The 13,311-nt window shown below is 39.0% G+C and overlaps 1 protein-coding gene across 1 annotated transcript; it reads right to left on the reverse strand.

Moving 5' to 3' along the window:
* Nucleotides 1-1,107: 1,107 nt before the first annotated feature.
* Nucleotides 1,108-13,311, reverse strand: LOC148721537 (polyunsaturated fatty acid 5-lipoxygenase-like). The gene is made up of 11 exons (XM_088736148.1): nt 13,162-13,311; nt 8,855-9,212; nt 7,720-7,858; nt 7,272-7,381; nt 6,452-6,650; nt 6,028-6,134; nt 5,457-5,711; nt 4,974-5,080; nt 3,548-3,650; nt 2,824-3,042; nt 1,108-1,736 (listed from the first exon to the last, which is right to left on the reverse strand). The coding sequence occupies exons 1-11, from the start codon at nt 13,215-13,217 to the stop codon at nt 1,503-1,505; spliced, it is 1,887 nt and encodes a 628-aa protein (XP_088592274.1). The 5' UTR covers nt 13,218-13,311; the 3' UTR covers nt 1,108-1,502.

A 13,311-nucleotide genomic window follows, 5' to 3' on the forward strand; every position in this document is an offset into this window, starting at 1 on the left:
TACAATGAAATGCGCTTCCATTCTGTCCCAGGGGCCGCTTGCAGTGGCTACATTTTTCAGGAATCCACTTGAACATACACCTGAGTTCTTCAAGTCTGTTCTTTCGATGTGTGACTGAAACAGTTTAACTGACGTATATGAGCACGATCCTTCGCAGTAAAGCACTATTTGAGCAATAGTGAAAATCAGACCTGAAAAAAATTTCAGGCCTGTACGGGATTCGAACCACTGACCTCTGCGATACTAGTGCAGCGCTCTACCAATTGAGCTAACAAGCCAACTGGGAGCAGGCCATCAAATTAATTCGACATAAACCCGTAGATGATAAATAAAACAACAACAAACATATGAAACATATGTGTGAACTGCGGTTATGAGACGTATATGAGCACGATCCTTCGCTCCTTCGCAGTAAAGCACTATTTGAGCAATAGTGAAAATCAGACTTGAAAAAAAAAAAAAAAAAAAAAAAAAAAAGGTTTAACTGACGTAAGGCATAATTGCAAAATAAAACCTTTCAGAACTTGTTTAGTGACTTTCGCTTTTGAAATTCTGAACTTTCGTCTTCCGCTTTCAACATTTAATGACTCGGCAGATGAAAATAAAAAACAAACAAAACGCAAAAGCTATAAATAGCCAGAACGATTTGTTTCAAGGATTGATTTCGAGAGTGAGGCATTGCTAAACAGGCTAAATTCAGCTTCCTCAAATTTCCGTCAATTATTCCAAACGACTTAGCAGATCAAACAAAATAGAAACTGCCAAAATGGACTGTACCAAGGTGCTGTACACTATAAGGTTTAACATCCCATCCGGACATGTTAGAGAATGGGAAAAAGTATTCCTAAATAGCACTATTAGAGTTACACGGAGATTTTATTAAGTGCTTACATGATGCATTTAAAATTCTGGACAGTTACGTAGCTGTTTATGCCGGATAACTGATGAAATTCGTAATAAAAACTGACAACATCGATAACAAGGGAGAGGGGATTAATAGTTTAAATTGGTTTAAAATTTTTTGATTGCTGAGGGGTAACTGAACGATACTTTAAATTTACGTAACATTTAAGATTATTAAATATAATTGAAAATTTAAAAAAAAAGTTGCACACGAAATGATGGAATTTATTTCGTAAAGGTTACACGAGAAAGCTCCAAATGAAACTAATAGTTTGACATAAAAGTACATCGATCATTCATGATTCCCATCCGAGTGGATGAGTTGCTCCCACTAACATTCCACACCACACAATGACCACACATTTCATTTTCATTTTTCACGATTGACTAAAACACACTTCAGTAACGCAACTCTACGCATTCTCGTTCTTAGAGCCTGCGATCTTTTAGCCCACAGTATCCATGTACGGCCCTAGCAAAGATTGATCAATGCGTTTACGTACCTAAACGGTTGCGGGCTCTAGAGACGAGAATGGACCCTAAAAGCTACATGTGGATCGCTTCTAAACATGCATGCATACAGACAGTTAGCAAGAGTCTTAGCTTTGAATACCATTCGGTAGCCACCTTGGGATGAAATACGGATAGGTTAGATAGCCATATTTCTCTCGCTTCCGATTGATAAGCTGCATTTTTGGTTGGAGAACTCTCATCAAGAAACAATAGAAGTCATTAACGACCTTGGTCGCTTTGGGGTCTTCAAGCTCATTGCCGTAGTCAAATAAGGAATCGAAGCGGAATGTTCCCAATGAATTAACAAAGCTGGCCTCAATCTATGAATTAAAACGCAAAGAACAGGTCATTCAGCATCATATAATTACTTGTAAGTCTGCTTAAAGAACTGTTGTCACGACAAAAAAAATCGTGAGCGAAATTAACAAATGGTAAACACCACAACGTACACTATTGAGTTATGGATGCACGCGGGAGGTTGCTAAGCACGAAAGAAGCGTAAGAGTCGCGCGAGGCGATAGCCGAGAGCGACTCTAGCTTCTTGAGTGCTTAACAAACCTCCCAATTGCATCCATAACTCAATAGTGTACGCTGTGGTGTTTACCATTTGTTTTATAACATAACATTGTTACATTGTAGCTAACGAGTTCCCTCTTAGTTAATAAATCTTACGTGACCAGAAAAAACAAGCGCGCGCGGAAAAATAGTCTTTGCATTTGCTCACGTCAGCAGCGTACACCCATGGGCAAATGGGGGACGCTAAATCGACCAATCAGAGCGCGCGCTTTACTTTGGTTATGTTATAAAATAATTTAGTGAAGCATGATTGTTCCCAAAATTGTCTCATATCAACACTTAACAAACTAATCGAGTCCGAAAAATTGCAGAGAAGGGGAAAAGTGGCTTTGTTGAAGATCCTGATCATTGGAATTTACTGGATTTTCATTTTAAAAATTTAGGCTAAGACATGTTCTTATTCGCACTTGAAATTAAGACAAGGACTTCGATTACTGAATAACGACCCTCTTTAATACGACCAAATTGTCGTTCCCGACCGAATTCAATCGACTCAGTCTATTCTTTATTTCAAAACCGTAGAGCAAGTAATAAGCAGATCTATTATTGCATTGTCGTCATCCTCATTACCATATCGCTTCCTGAGCCGCTATGAGTTGCACCACAAGTCCCCGCAACATTCAGTCCGCTGTGGCAGACCCCATTTTGTCAATTCAATCCCCGTTACGATTCTGACTGACATCTGGGGATACAGCATCAATGCAAGGATCCAGAAACAAATCAAATTTTCTGAACTGACATTATTATTTAACCAGCGCTGAATTTCCTTACCATTAATGTCTCAAATACCCTTTCCTCTCAACTATAAATAAAGCTTGGGCAAAAACTTACTGCTGAGGTAGCTCTGTTTGGCAAGCGGTAGACCGAGAATTCTCCATCGGCGACTCTGCTATCGTTATAGAGTTTTGTTGGCAGATTGGGAACGAACGCAGCGTAATCTGACAGCTGGTAGTTGACAGCCGCATGTGCAATCGTCAAGTGTGAGATAATGCGACTCACAATCTCGCAGAGCTCTTGTTTTGATCTAATAGTGGATGGTAAACCTTGAATCTGACGAATGAAACAAATACTGATTATGAATAATGTTTCCAAAATACAGCAGACATATTCAGTAATGCACAGTAAAGTCAGGTGTGGAACGGAAACGCTAAGTAGCAGAATTCAGGGCAGCCTAAGTGCAGTTACAGTAGCTTAATAGGCAAGATGTTTAAATATCACTTCTACTGAAAAGTGCGTCAATGTCTATATTCAACAATTATTCCACAAGCGCGCTTTGGATATGAGATGATGGATAGCCAACAAGGCGTGAAGCGCCGAGTTAGCTATAATCATCTCATATCCAACAAACGCGAGTGGAATAATTGTTTTATTAAAAAAAAAATGCTCCTAAGATATTAGACAAATCTTCTCGACTTTATTTTATAAGAAGAAAGCGGATGTTACAATGTACAGATATTAGATTATGGTATATTGGCTCATAAACCATAACGGCTAAGCCAATAAAAAGTCTTGAATTGCATTATCCAATGATCTAGTTTTTAATAATGGTATTTACCCGTCCAATTCCACCATTGGGTCCCGTTCCTTCTGCTGATACTTCATTGACGTAAGCTTGAAGTTCTTCATCTCTGACTACGTCTTCTTCATCTCTGTAATACCTAAAGAAATGACATAGTATCACCACAATCATTCACGACAAGAAAAAGAGTTGAGCTTCTAGTTCCCCGATGGTTCCAACGACGCAGTTACAGAGAACTGATTTGTTAGTTAGGCCATGTCCTACAGCTATAAGTAACAAGCAGCACGGCAAACTACTAAGATTAGCAAAAAGCGAAAGCATCAGTCATACGAGTAAACTTGAATAAAGGTGGCTACTACTAGTTTTCTCGCGCCGGGAACAGGTCACTCTTGCGTCACGCGCGAGAGAAAAGTGCGAAAGAAGCGCGAGATTAAAATACGAAAATTCAAAACAAAGATGGCGGCGCGAGGCTTTTTCTACTTTTGTAAGAAGTTCACCTAACAGCGTGTATTTGATGTGTTGAACGGTCACTGCGTATGCAGGAAACAGAAATAAAGATAAAGAAGACGATTCTCGGACTTGAGACATAAAGGTTACTTCACATCTAAACGAAATATCCAACCGATACGATATCTTGCGACGGCAAAAAAAGGAGAACTCAAGTGAGGTATAATCTGCCTGAAGTAGAAGAAGACTGAAACTTCAAGGAAAATAATATAACATAGCCAGAAGTTGTGAGTAGGTCCTTTAAGATGAGCCCGGGAGGCTGTCTTTGACGGCTGTTGAATGCTATTTTCTAAGCAGTAAACGTCTGTAAGGTGTTCGCGCGAACACACGCGATAGTTAGCGGTAGCTATAACAGATCATGAGCAAATGTCGATCCGACAGAATCCAGATTTTTAAATGCGCGACAACGCGCGTGGGAATTGCTAAACTCACGAAAGCTATTGCATGAAAACAAGTCCGGTGACCCTTTCTTTTTATAATTCCAATATGATAATAGCGTTGAAACGAATCATAAGAAAAAAAATAGTAAATTCTACTGAAGGACATTTGCGATGCGTGAAAATTGCCTTTTTCTAGATTTTCTGAAATTCCACTCCGTAGAATTTTTTTAAAATCTTTGAGCAAATTCCTTTTCAAGTGCTGAAAGCAATCACTAAAAATAATCATTTGAAAGCGTTGCCATGAAAACTGCTAGTGACCAAATGACACTTATTTTTGGATAGCCAATGATTATATAATTCAACCCTGTAGAAGTGTTCAACTGGCCATGGTCAGTCTTTTTGTTGTGTTCTTTCAAAGTTACAAACCATCAAAAAGATGAAAACTGGTACCAGCCACCTTAAAAAGATGTTAAGTTTTGAGCTCAATTATCAAATACAGCTGAAAAAACACAGATTCTAGTTAAATCTTTAGTCACCTTTAAATGTCTTAGAGAAAATTTAATGATTTCACTTACAAGTCTACGTAGCGTTTCACCATCCGTTCGATGACAACTAGGATTTTCAAACCATCGTCACGATAAGGAAAGTAAGGTAGGAGGTATCGGTTTGCAAGTCCTCGTTTCTTGTAAATGACGAGAAAAGACAAAATCCATAAGCCATTCCAGGCAAGAAAGACTCAAAAGTAAGCATCGATATAGTGTACTTAAAAAGACGCGTTCAGACAGACCGACAAGATGGTCGTCGGACAGACAGATCATAGCCAGATGGACAAATAGACAAACATTCAGACAAGTAGGTACATAGATAAAGAGATGAACAGACAGATCATAGCCAGATGGACAAATAGACAAACATTCAGACAAGTAGGTACATAGATAAAGAGATGAACAGACAGACAGATAAACAGCCAGAAATACAGACCGACGAACAGAGAGAAAAAGAAGAATTATCTGATTTTTTTTCGCAATTGGGATAACAGTGAGTAGCGAGGCCTTTACCTTAATGTTACTTCTGAAATCTGTGACTTCCCAAGTCGAAAATTCATGGGCATCACGGAGAAGTCTGTTAGCTCCGTCGTTTCCGTAAGCAAAGAGAAGATCCATAAATTTAAACTCGTCAATCAACGATGGGGCTCCGAACGTATTGGGGACAATCACTTCACGACAGTGATACTTAAGCATTTGGTTCAGCGGATGAGTGGGTGGTAGGGTCCTTTTTAAGGAGATACAGAATGGCTCTATGAAAAAGTGCACCTGAAAATCAGTAATGTAGAAAGAAATAGTTAATATCTTCCGTTGAAGATTTCTTCCCGCTCATACAAGTATAAGAGCCTCTACAGTAAATATTCTGCCCTCTCGATGATATCCTTGCTTCTCGTTCTTTCGATTTACAATGCCAGGTTTCTTTAATCTCTTTATTTAGTTCCCGCTCATTTCCATTCCCGTCAGAAGAGCAATGCAATTGGGTGCATAAAACGTAATGAATTGCTGGCGGAGATTATGATGATTACTTAATAAATCTATCAAAAGATAAAAGAAACTTACTTCTAAGCAAAAAGTAATGTCATACCTTGGCAAGGTGCTCAACGATTTGTGAATATCCCAGATCAGTAATCTGAACATTCAGTTTTGCAATCATCCAGTTGTCCCCACTCTCTGGAGTGTAAACTTCTGAGTCTGGAGGAGGGAACGTTTTACAGAGTGTATGAATGATTAATATACGAATCTTATTTTCTGTTCTCCGAATGTACTAATTAGGGTGATTGCTTCAGTTTAAAATGGTTAGGCCTTATTTAGAAAGATTTTTGCCTTCCTGAACATTAAACGATGAAACTGCTGCCGTGTTTGGTTTTATTTTACGAAAATCGAGAGGGCGTAAAAGAAAGTAAATCAATTAATAGGTTTAGATAATCAATCAAATATTCGTTGTCAAAAAATATTGGTAAAAACTACTACACAAGAATAAGGTCTAAGTGTATGTAATTTCAACTTACCTGGTGTATAGTCCATTTGTATGGCCACAGGAACAAGTTCATTTTTTCTCCAACCAACCTTCTTCGATACGAACAAGGCGATAGGAGATAGAAAGTTCCACATCTTCCTTTCTGGATTACGGTCTGTAAGGTCTGGTGAACGAGGCATGTCATCACATAGCTCATAACGAAGAGCGTAGATGCGACCAAGCGCTATGGCCTGAAATACAAGGTCGCATTTCAATTGAATCAACTGCTTTCATCGTTTGCAGATAAAGCTGTACGATAATTTTCTGACTGAAAATCTAGATATACTTCATTTTAAATTTAGCAACTGTGGAGCAAGAAAATCGGGAAGTGAAAAATTCTGCGGAACAAGGTAAGATTGTTTCATAACAAAATGTTAGAAAGTCTAAGAAATATTTCACCAAACTTGGCATTTCTTGGCACATATGTTATTCTCTTTCCGCAATCGTTGTGGAAGTGAAATCTCGAGGCTGCTCCATTCAAAGATTTGGAACAAAAGCAGAGGGAAATGCCATAAATGTGTTTAGCATAAGAAGGTCTTGCCTTGAGAAAGAGACCTTCTTATTCATTTGCCACGAGGACATAGTTTGAGTCTCCCCATGAGGAATTTAAAACGTGCGTTCTGATGTTCTATCACTTAGCTGCAGAGGACTTGTGGCTAAGCTAAGTGAAAATCTGGTACGCTCAGAAAAAATTATTTTTGCAGCTGGGCTTCGAACAAAGAAAGGTGTTATTCTTTTGTCGCGGGCGTGGAAAATGCCTTTTATCCTGGAAACGTAACAAAAGGTTTTCGAAATGCATCTTGAAAGCTTACTTTATTCAGCGAATATCTTGACTTCGTAGCCTTTTTCACAGCACCATTCCAGTCAAATTCAGGGTTCAGCGTTTCTTTCAATTCGTTCCAATCCAGTCCAACTGCTGATCCTGTTGAAAAGTTATAAAAATTGGCGATTGGTATGACCAGCAAAGAACTACCGTGACAGCAACAAGTGTTCACTACAAAAAGTTCACTTCTTTGCGGAAAAATTCGACTCTGGCTTAACATGACTTTCACAGTACGCGCCTTTGCTTATAGAAGAAAAACGCTTTTATAATAACGTCTAGTCGCAGCATTTCTAGCATCAGTCAAGTCTAGATCCAGCATCCTTGGGAAGATCCAATTTTGAGATCCCAAGCCCGCTTCTACAATTTTCCACTCCACTCTTCATCCCCCTGTGCAAATATTCTCGTCGTAGTATAGAGCAAGATACAAACAAGCTTACCCTTCCTGTGAATGGTGACTCTTTTGAGTGACATGGGGTTAGGACCGGCAAAACGCTGCTGAGTGAAAAATTTGTCACTTATCCATTCTGTTTTGTCGTTGATAAAAGCCTCGTGTCTGGACGGAAGCCTCACATACTCCTGAAAACATAATCAGTAAAGTTACACGTCGCAAAGTTGAGTTTGGAGGACTGAGATGTCGTCTGCCAACCAGTGTTAAAGGGAACAGTAAGCGCATTCAGAAAAATGTTAGATAAGGCGATCTCACTGGGCTCGCACTTAACACATCATTCCTGAAGAGAAAAATACCGCATATAACCTAGGTAGGAAAGGGCGCTTTCGCTCCAAAGTTAATACCCAACGCTTCAAATCCACGTTTGTAATAGTTTAATTTTTAAGTACGGTTTAGTTTAGTTCAATATATTTTAACATAGGGTATGTGTTTTCATCCTTTGAACTGACATTAATTAAGACTATATTATTATAATCGCAGAGAAATCAACTGAATGCTACATTCTAATCAAGCAGCACAGGGCGAAAACCGTAACCTGTGAGCCATGGAGTAATTATAATTATTATTATTATTATTAGTAGTAGTAGTAGTAATAATAATAATATTATTATTATTATTATTATATTATACATCTTCACCTTCGGATACCTTCTGTCAAATTTACTGGTGGAGTCTAAACTCAACTTAAATCCTTCCTTGAGGGAAGGGAAGTAAAGGAAAGGGGATGGGGGTACAGAGAGATTTACAATGAATTAGGCTCATTCAAATTTTTAAGAGGGTAAATTTCTGAAGAAACTGTGGTGGTGCGTCAGCGGAAGTAACAAGGTAAGCCCTTCGTCATTCGCTCTAACGAAGGGCTAACGCTCGAAACGTCAGCTTTGAAACTCTTTACGGTGGCCAATTTACATTATCAACTCAGTCGATAAAACCAAAATTACCTCATTTAGATTTCGATGAAATACAGGATAAGTGAGCTAGAGTTCAGGCTTAATCACAACATAGGGGAATTTCTTTCGTTTATACTCTGGTTATGGTAACTGTAATTTACATGGTCAAATTCAAGGGCTTTCTTAAATCATCAATGATAGGTTGGAAAGGAGTAACAGTCAAATTTCTGAGTTTACCCCAATTATTGGTTCCAGGCCCGTCTGGAAAAACTCTGATAGAGCCAGGTATTCCGACATGTGGTTAATTTCGCCTTGTTCTGCGGTCAAGTTTTCATACACTTCGCGAAGAGAGTTACTGGCTCGTGTCATTAGCACATATGCCGTGGTGTAATATGCCATGAAAGGATCCTTCAGAGCAACCGCTCCCAGTTCCTGTGCCGTCATATTCAACAGTGCGAACCCGTGAACAGCTGGGTCATATTTGTATGTGTAGGTCTCCTGGTTCTTGGCAAGAGAAGCTCTCCTCAGTAACATACAGGCAGGCGAGCTGACATGCTGAGGAAGGGAGACTTCACAACGCGTTGCTGATGCATGTCTACAGTTTAAGAATAAAATAATCAATCGACAAAATCTGGTATTATTTCGATGGTCACCGTGTGCTAATGCATAAATATTTCAGGCCTTTTCCTTTTGCGCAAGATAATTTCATTTGCAGAGACACAACAGAAGAGTCAAGAGCTTAGTCCCAGCACCCGTGTCTAACAAAGTTTGAAATTCGGAGGCTCACGTTGTCAGCGGGCTAGTCAATAGGGAGTTTAAGCAAATCACTACGGCTGGCGCTGCTACGGCTACCGGAAGTAAAATTGTCCAGAAACGAGTCATTGCGCATGTCAGTGGTTTCCATCCAGCCGTAGCGGGGAAATCCTTCTACGCGAGTGGGAAGGTTTCGGCGTAGTCTGTGGTACGTGAAGTTATCTCGCTTCTTTCTTCGCTTTATACATTCTCCTGAGCAATTTTAACTATTGAAATACACTTGACATCTTTAAAAATAGTTTGTCGGGAATATTTATCAAGCTTGCTGTCCCTTACCGAGTGAATCTGCCTTTATTTTTGCAACCGGGTTTGTCGAAGGATCGAGGCAGTGTGCACATGGAGAACGCAGCGAACGCAAGGAGAAATGCGTAAGTAGAAAGTCTAACTTTTCCTTTTCAAACCTCAAAGACTACTTGAAATTCAAATAGCTGAAGCCGAGGAATGACGAGGGTTATGAGGGACCGTGTAGAAACTTTCCTTTGGTGTTTATAAGCTCCAAACTCAGTGGCAATTTTACGACACGTAAGCTTAAATATTTTAATTCACTTATTCACTGTGCACAGGATCGTTTACAATTTTTTTTTCCAAACGTTGGAATCCCTCGTCCCTTTGAACGAAGTCATTTTGATTTTTTAGACGTGCAAAACCTACCGCGAAGACGCTTAATTTATTGATTTTAAACTTCTCAGCCGTACTAGGTTTGTAGTTCGCGTTGCTTAAGTTGAATTTTGGCGGGCTACGGCGACGTACTCTCCCCAAGCCTCGTCAACCACGATAGCCTTAGCAGCGCCAGCCGTAGTGATTTGCTTAAACTCCCTAATCACAGCTAAGCCGGTCAAACCGTTACTGTAGTGAAGGCATGTCCCAAGCTGGTCTACAATTCTTAAATTAAATATTGATAATAATGATTTTGGTAATAATGATAATTATTATTACTTTTATTATGACTGTTATTATAACTATAACAATATAAAGACTTTTTCCGTCACACAGATGTCCATGGAGCGAAGTTTAGATCTGCTGGCCAAGTGCGGCTTTAAAGTTGGTTTGATGGGAGCTTGTTTAAACAATAACAAAGCCAGAAAATTTAGACATAAATATATATATATATCTTATTAGACGTTTTGTTGTGTAGTATCGCTGAGTATTTTACGAGTTGTCCCGTATTTTGACGAGCCCTACGGGCTCGTCAAAATACAAATAACGAGTAAAAATACTCAGCGATACTACACAACAAAACGGCTAACAAGTTATTATTATCCAACACGCCAAACTGTTATTTCAGTGCGGGCGAATTTCACGGATATTTATTTACGGGGAGTGCGTGACAGAAGTGTGCGAAGCGGAACGGAATTGCCGCTTTGTCGTGTTGCTATTTCTATTTTCTTCAATAAATGAAGAAATTTCCAGGTCGTCTAGCTGTTTTTCTTCGTTCGATTCATCTCATAAACTTGGATGTATATTTGCCAGCCATTCTGACTCTTCGTCGTCGGAAATATGATTCAAATTGTCCGCCATTTTTTTTTTCGTAACTACAATTCAATTCTGCGCTTGTGCGATGCGAGAAAACCTGTTTAACCGATATTCTAGAGTACAAATACCGCATGATATTTGTACTCGTCTATGGCGTTATTTGTACTCTACGAGGTGTAGTTGGATAATAAGATTAATTATTTGTGTTTTCTGTTACTTTAAAGACAGTCGCTTCTCTGAGGTTCTGTCTGATCATTTGAAAACTGCTCTTAAAAGTTCCATTTAAAAGACGCCCATTTCCCTTTAAAAAGAGAGCAATGAACAGGAAAATTCACGAGCGCGAACAATAACTATTAACTGTCTCTAGTATTTTACTTAATCCTGTTGTAGGTTTCTTCTCCTTAGCATTTAATGATTCAAAATTTTATCAAGCGCCCTGTGACAGGTCTGCAATGTTAAGACTTTTTCTGTCACATGATGTCCATGGAGCTTTTCGAGACCGATGTTTTTTACTTATTATTTGCGAAGTTTAGATCTGCTGGCCAAGTCCAGCTTTAAAGTTGGTTTGATGGGAGTTTGTTTAAACAATAGCAAAGCCAGACAACAACACTGGTAGCTACGTTTCCTACTGTTTACGAGAAGTGCGTGGTTCTTTAACTTCCCTTGCTAACCAGTACAGAGATGATGCATAAAGAAGACAGCCCTGAGTGTCGGTGGGTTCTGGGGCTTAAACCCTCCTCCTACTCACCCACGGTAGTCCTGTGCTCTACAAACATGACCTGGCAAGGCGTGGTCTTACACTTATCGTGCGTGAAATTATGCAGCGACTCGATCATTTCATTTCGTTATTGAGTCGAACACCTCAGTTCAATGACCAATTTTCTCTCTTATCTCATGTAATCTTATCTTTATATCGCAAGTGATATTGACGGCGCGTTGAATTGTACGCCTTTTTGACCTTGTAAAGCTCTCAAACTATTTCACCTGTTCAGATGCACAATATCAACTACAGCGTTGCAGCGTGTATGGTTAAAAAGCCATTACGCTAAATGTAACTTAATTAAAGACGTCAAATAAATGATCTTTGAAAGAAAACTGAGAAAAGTAATGAAAAAAAAAATTCCTTTGGTGGATAGACAGTACACCAGATTTCCAGTCAAATGGTGATAGTATGGGGTTAGTTGAAGCTGTCATTTTCAAATTGTGGCTTATGACTCTTAAAAGTAAAGTCCCGTTATACTGAAAACAAGAAATGTTTCTTTTTAATCGTTTTGGAAAATTTAGACATAAATATGATTACTTATTTTGTTTTGCGTTAAAGGCAGTCGCCTCTATGAGGTTCTGTCTGATCATTTGAAAACTGCTCTTAAAAGTTCAATTCAAAAGACGCCCTTTTCCCTTCAAAACGAAAGCAATGAACTGGAAAATTCACGAGCGTGAACAACAACTATTGAATTTCTCTAGTATTTTAGTTAATCCTGTTGTGGGTTTTTCCTGCTTAGCATTTAATCATTCGAGTATTTTATCAATCGCCCTGTGAGAGGTCAGCAACTTGCCGCACCCTGAGAGAAAGCCGCGTGTAAACAAACGACTGCACCACTCAAATGTGGGCAATAAAATGGAAATTTATCATCTTTAGGCTGAAATTTAACGTTAGATGCCTCGACCACTGCCATTGTAAGTATTAACTTTCCGATTCGCTTCGACGCTGTGTTCAATAGAATAAGTAACCCACGTCCTTTGACTTAACAGTGAACATAGAAAAAAAGAGCAGAATTGCATTGCATTCAACACTTTTCATAATCACTTCAAACTTTCTGCGTTGCCGTAAACTACATTGAAAATGTTTGCACAAAAACGTTTACTCTGAATGACGCCTAATGTTCGCCCACCAGCTTATAGAAAAACACTAGAGCGTGTCATTTCGAGTGTTGTTAGAATCTGTTTATTCAGTAACCAGTTCGAAATAGCTTGAAGCCATAAAATTTCACTTTCATAGCTTATGACAGCCTTAAATAATATAACTCTTTTGCAATGATAAATTTATTGGAAAGCAAAAACAGAAAGGACAAATTAAACCACCCACAAACACTAATTCAACATAACAACAGATCTGATAAGCCCTCATGACATAGCGGATGGGATTCCTTTGAAAATTACAATGACCTCGTTAGTTTAATTCCCAATCTGCATTAGGTGCTGCGCACAACATTAAACACTATCATCAAAATACGGCAAAGAGTAAGATATTTCCGTACCTCGATGCTGTAACAATGCCTCCAATTAATGTGACCAGAAAAGTCAAAAAATTCATTTCTGCGTTTCAAAAAAGAGAGGTCTTCTGTATGTACGGTATCAGCAGGTTGCTTCGAGACGTTTACTTAATAGTGTTTTCAGGCTCGTGTGGC

This window comes from Stylophora pistillata, chromosome 10 (assembly GCF_964205215.1).
Source record: "Stylophora pistillata chromosome 10, jaStyPist1.2, whole genome shotgun sequence".
In the NCBI taxonomy this organism is placed as follows: Eukaryota; Metazoa; Cnidaria; class Anthozoa; order Scleractinia; family Pocilloporidae; genus Stylophora; species Stylophora pistillata.